This window comes from Pteropus vampyrus, unplaced genomic scaffold (assembly GCF_000151845.1).
Source record: "Pteropus vampyrus isolate Shadow unplaced genomic scaffold, Pvam_2.0 Scaffold6, whole genome shotgun sequence".
In the NCBI taxonomy this organism is placed as follows: Eukaryota; Metazoa; Chordata; class Mammalia; order Chiroptera; family Pteropodidae; genus Pteropus; species Pteropus vampyrus.
The window spans coordinates 2,898,552-2,903,433 of record NW_011888787.1 but is presented as its reverse complement, the minus strand read 5'-3'; the positions used below and the strand labels follow the sequence as shown (position 1 = coordinate 2,903,433).

The 4,882-nt window shown below is 59.1% G+C and overlaps 2 protein-coding genes across 2 annotated transcripts in view; one reads left to right on the top strand and one right to left on the bottom strand.

Moving 5' to 3' along the window:
• Window positions 1-4,078, bottom strand: part of VTCN1 (V-set domain containing T cell activation inhibitor 1) — a 44,120-nt gene extending 40,042 nt beyond the window's left edge. The window contains exon 1 of the mRNA XM_023535438.1: window positions 3,701-4,078. Coding sequence (XP_023391206.1) covers window positions 3,701-3,732 — 32 coding nt within the window. The 5' untranslated portion in view covers window positions 3,733-4,078. The remainder of the gene's footprint in view (window positions 1-3,700) is intronic.
• MAN1A2 (mannosidase alpha class 1A member 2) overlaps window positions 1-4,882 on the top strand; it is a 290,151-nt gene that overhangs the window by 58,467 nt on the left and 226,802 nt on the right. The gene's annotated exons all lie outside the window — the stretch shown is intronic.

Genomic DNA, 4,882 nt, shown 5'->3' with positions numbered 1-4,882 from the left:
CATAGTCTTGTCTGGATCAGATGTCCCCAGTCAGCACCAGGACTGACGGGGCCTCTGTGACACCCCCACTCGCCCCGCACGCTGCTTGAACCTCCGCTCGGTGACACCATGAGGCTTCTCTGTCCCGGTCCTGCCATCGACTCCAGCTCCTCCTTTGCCTCTACTTCCTGTGCCCACCACTGAGCGTTGGTGGTCTTCAGTTTCTCATCCCGAGCCCCCTCACCTCTCCTTAGAAGACATCCCGGTCACTGACTCTCAGATTGATGTCTCCAGGCCTTACTTCCTCCCAGGTTCAGTTTCAGACCTTCTCCTACCTGCCGAGCATCTCTACCTGGAGGCCCCAGGGGACCCTCTAACTCAATATGTGCCAGAATTAACTCTCACATCCCTTCTCTGTTGCCCAGCTCACTCAGTCCAGTCCAAAACCACGGTCATCGCAGGCCCCTCCCTTTGCCCCTGCCCCTCCCTTCCTTTGTCGAGCATCATCAATTTCCAGTCCTAAACGTTTCTCGAATGAGTTGTCTCCGTCTGGGTCCCGGCTGTCGTCCTCTGCTTCAGGTCCTGATCCTTACACTTCTGACCACAACTGTTTTCCTACTGTTCTCCCCGCCTCCTGGCTCGCTGCCCTCCATCCATCCTCACGCTGCCGCTGCAGTCACCCACCTCAGATGAACACCTCCAAGAGTCCCTTGTTCGAGAGCCTTCAATGGCTCCTCATCACCCTCGGTCAAGCCTGGTAAATAAGGCCCAGCATGACCTGGCGCAGCTTCTCCAGCCTTGTCTCCGTACTCCCTGCCCGAAACGTCATGCTCTGATGATGCTGCAGAGTAGCATGCAGCTTTCCAACGCCCCATGGTAGTTCATGAGTTTTATTCTGTTATCCTATCCTATCCTATCCTATCCTATCCTATCCTATCCTATCCTATCCTATCCTATCCTATCCTATCCCCTCTGCCTAGAGAGTCCTTCCCACCTTTCTTTACTCGGATCACCTGACTCATCCTGCAAGACTTAGCCCAGCCATCACCTGGCTCAGAAAGCCTTCCCCAAAGCCTCGGGTTAGGGATGTGCTACTGTTGCATCCTGCCCCGATTGTCTCATGATTTACAGATTACCTCTTTGGGAGTCCTTCTCCCCATTAGCCTATAATCCTGCCAGTGCCTAGTCGCCTTTGCCCTAGTACCTAGTGCAGTGCCAGCACGTAGTAGGTGCTCAGTTAATGCTGTTGACCAGACCGTAACCCCTTAGGACAGGGATCATGACTTTTCCACCTCTGGACTCCTAGCGGGCACCTGACAAATGTTCCAGGGGTGACCGCTGTGCCCACTGACAGCCACGAGGGGAACAGGGGCAGAGTTCTGACCACGCACGTCCTGCATTGCATGTACACAGTCAGGTGTGGTGGCAGCCACACACCAGTGTTCCGTCCCCGAGAGGCACGCGTTGGGGCGTGAGATTTGAAGGTATTAAGCTCTCTGGTAATTATTTAAGAGAATAATCTACTGGATCAAACTCCCCCATGCTAGCAAAGGTCACAACCACCTCAATGAAAGGTGTTATTATGAATTAAGGAAATTATGGCAAGAAGGTTCATTGCGGGGAAGGCAGACACCAGGTTCCCCCAGGTGGCTCCCCCTGCTTCCCTGGGAAAGCTCCCCAGACCCTGCTTTCCACGGGACCGGCCCGGCCCATTGACCTTGTCCCCGCCGGCCCCTTTGCACAGAGGACCCGCTGCCCTTGTGGCCTCCACTGCCCTTGCAGCTGTAGAGTGAGCATAGCTAAGCTGCGGCTGAAAAGAGGAGTCTCTTGATCCCAGTGGGTCTCTAAAGGGTGGGGGACCCTCATTTTGAACACCCACCTCCTGCTAATCCTCCCATAAAACCAGTTAGGCTGGTTGTAATGTATTATTAGAAAGCCCACATACCCTTCCTTGAAACAACAGAGCTACTTGTTTCCTGAGGAGTGTTTCAGGCTGTGGAAACTGAGGACTGGGGGTGCGGGGGGCGGGGCGGTGGCGGAGGGGCTGGGATGGGCAGGCTGGGCGGGGAGTGCATGTCATAGCACTGAGAGCTTGGGTTTCAGTAAGGCAGACCGAGTTTAAGTGTTGCTCTGCCTCTTACAAACCTTGTGGCCTTGAGCATGTGACTTAGCTTCTCTGAGGTGACAACCCTCACAGGTGAGGAGTGAAGGATGCTCTGCGTGTCACCTAGCCCAGGGCATGGAGATAGAAGGTGCTGGCAAAACACTAGTTCCCCTGATGTAAGTGCTTTTGGGGACATTTTCTCAGGGCAGAAAAGTCCAAATGGACCCCCCCGCCCCGCCTGCTGCTTTTCTAGGGAGCAGAGTGTCCTTGCGGGACACAGGAAGGAAAATGCTACCCAGCAGCCCTGCCAGGGAGGCCAAGCCCCCAGCCGCTGCTGCGGGACTGGCGCTTCCGGCAGCACGAGTGACAGCTGACATTTTGTCTTAAGGAAGAGAATTTTTTAGGCCGCCTCCAGGAAGCAATGTTCTCTCAGTCTCCGCGAACTTTTCCCTGTTAATCTCAGATTGCCTTTGCCTTCTCCCTTTTCTCCCTTTCACTGGAAAAGACACAAACACCCCTAGAACCAGCCAGCCCCGGTCTTCCCAACGCTCTCAGGAGTGTGGCCACACTGAGCCATCTCCAGCAGGTTCAGGAAAGCCCTTCGCTTTCCATTTCTTTCCTTCCAGCAAGGTAAGTGATGTCCCCAGGGAAAAAGAGGCTCCTAGAGTCAGCTGAGAAGAACAATGGGTAAGGGAGGGGGCCTCCTTCTCCCTCGCCCTCTGGGGAGTTGGCCAGTCCCATAACCACGCCCCTCCCACCCCCAACTCTGCTCTCTGCCTCACAGCAGCATTTGCACGGCCCACTTGCTCCTCCTCTCCTGTGGCTCCTTTATATGTCTGGGCTGGCTCCTGCTGGCTGCAAAGCTCTCTTGCTTCTCCAGGCAGCCCCCCAGGAAGACTAGGGACCCCCTTCTGGAGCTGGGGGTGGGTGGGTGGAGGACGGTGTTGGTGTGAATTACTCGGCAGTACTAAGACTTCACACCCACAGCAGGAGTCAAAGCATGTCCACCTCCTTCATCCTGGAGACTATATAGTGCAGTGTCCCCATCCTTTCTGGCACTAGGGACCGGTGAGCACCGTGAGAATCTAGTGCCTGATGGTCTGAGGTGGAGCTGAGGCGGTGAGGCTAGCACTGGGGAGCCGCTCCTGCCGCTCACCTCCTGCTGGGTGGCCCGTTTCCTTAAGGCCACGGACTGGTACTGGTCTGCGGCCTGGAGGCTGGGGACTCCTGATATAGAGGGTCCACCTGCATCCCACTTGTCATCAGTCATCAATTCCCTTCCACACCAAGCAGCCCGTGCCACCCTGCTTGGTGCCCCTACAAGAGCCTCGAAGTCTCAGCAGAGCCCCCAGCCTGGCACACATGCTCCTCAGTCCAGAGCTGCCCCAGCAGGTGTCAGCCCTTCCTGGCAGAAAACAAACCTAACCCTGGACAGGTGCCGGAGTGGCTGGGGTGTGAGGCTGAGTCGAGGTCAGTTAGGCTTTCGTCTGCCCAGGTTCCCACAAGCCCCATGCTCGATCAGATGAGGGTACAGGCGAGACAGCCTAACAGCCCCGCAGCACCCCCAAAGACCCAGCCCTGTTCCTTCACCTGTTGGGACAGAGAAGAGTGCATTACCTCCAGAAGATGATCTGCCCCAGGGACGCCATGGCGAGGGGATGGGTCCCTTCTCGCAGTGTGCCGGGCCGGGGTGAGTGGAGCTGCGGCCGGCCTCCGGGTGACTCCCAGGCAGCGCGGGCGGGCCCGCCGGCCTTAAGTACTGAGCACAGGCGGGAGCGGGGTGTGCGGCTCGCAGTGGTGGCTCAGCTATGAGGAAGCGGCGTCCCCGCAGGCACCGGGCCGCTGGCTCCCAGCCAGCCGGGCGGCCGGCACGCACGGCCACCTTCCCCGGCCCTGACCGGGTGAGCGGGCCAGACGCAGAAGCCTCCCAGGCCCCCCCCACTTCGGGGCTGGCAGTCAGCGCGCGTCTGCTCCTCCGACTCTGCGGAGGGGAGCCCTGGGGATGCAGCTTCAGTCCCCAAACAGGAGAGGACTGGGGCAGCGCGAAGCGTCAGGCCGTGCGGGGAAGCTGGGAGGCTGGGCGCCGCCGTGTCTGCTGGCTGCCGATGCTCAGACAGGGGCTGCGGTCTGTCATGGAGGGGATCCAAGCTGATGGCCCTCAGAAAGGCCGCGAGTCAGTGACAGCCGTGCTGAGTGTGTCACCCAAGACCGAGCTCGCCTGGGGCACTGGGACTGCGTGGCTGGGTGGGCTCATCCCTGCCGGCTTCATCTCAGTGACAGGGTGACAGGGCCCACCCTGCCCAGTTCACCGCTGCTGAGACGCCAAAGACCTCAACGCACGGAACGTAGAAGCTATTGCTGCGGGCGAGCGGCTTGGAAGAGCTGACTGGACGTTTCGTCCGGCACTCAGATTCCTAGCCAGACAGGACCTTCTTACGGCGCAAAGCTCGTGCTCGTGGCTTTGTGTCCTGGTTCCTTCTGCGGCCCGGAGTGGGGGGACCCGGGTCGTAGACACCGCTGGCTCACAGGCGACGGGCCGGCCTGGGGACTCTCATGGGGTAAGGTGCCCAGGCTGCAGCAGGGCGGCTGAGACTCGGTGCCCGGCGGCTGGGGGAAGCGTGGAGGACAGCCGGGAAGGGGCGGCCCGGGCCTTGGGAGGAGCCGGCACAAGAGAGGGCAGGCTCTTCAGCGTCAGCCGGAGCCGGTTCTGAATCCAGGGCTCCCTGGTGGCTTTCTTCACGGCGTCGTACCTTTCCTCACCGCGTCTCTTCCTGCGTTGGGGTGGGAGTAGATGAGGGG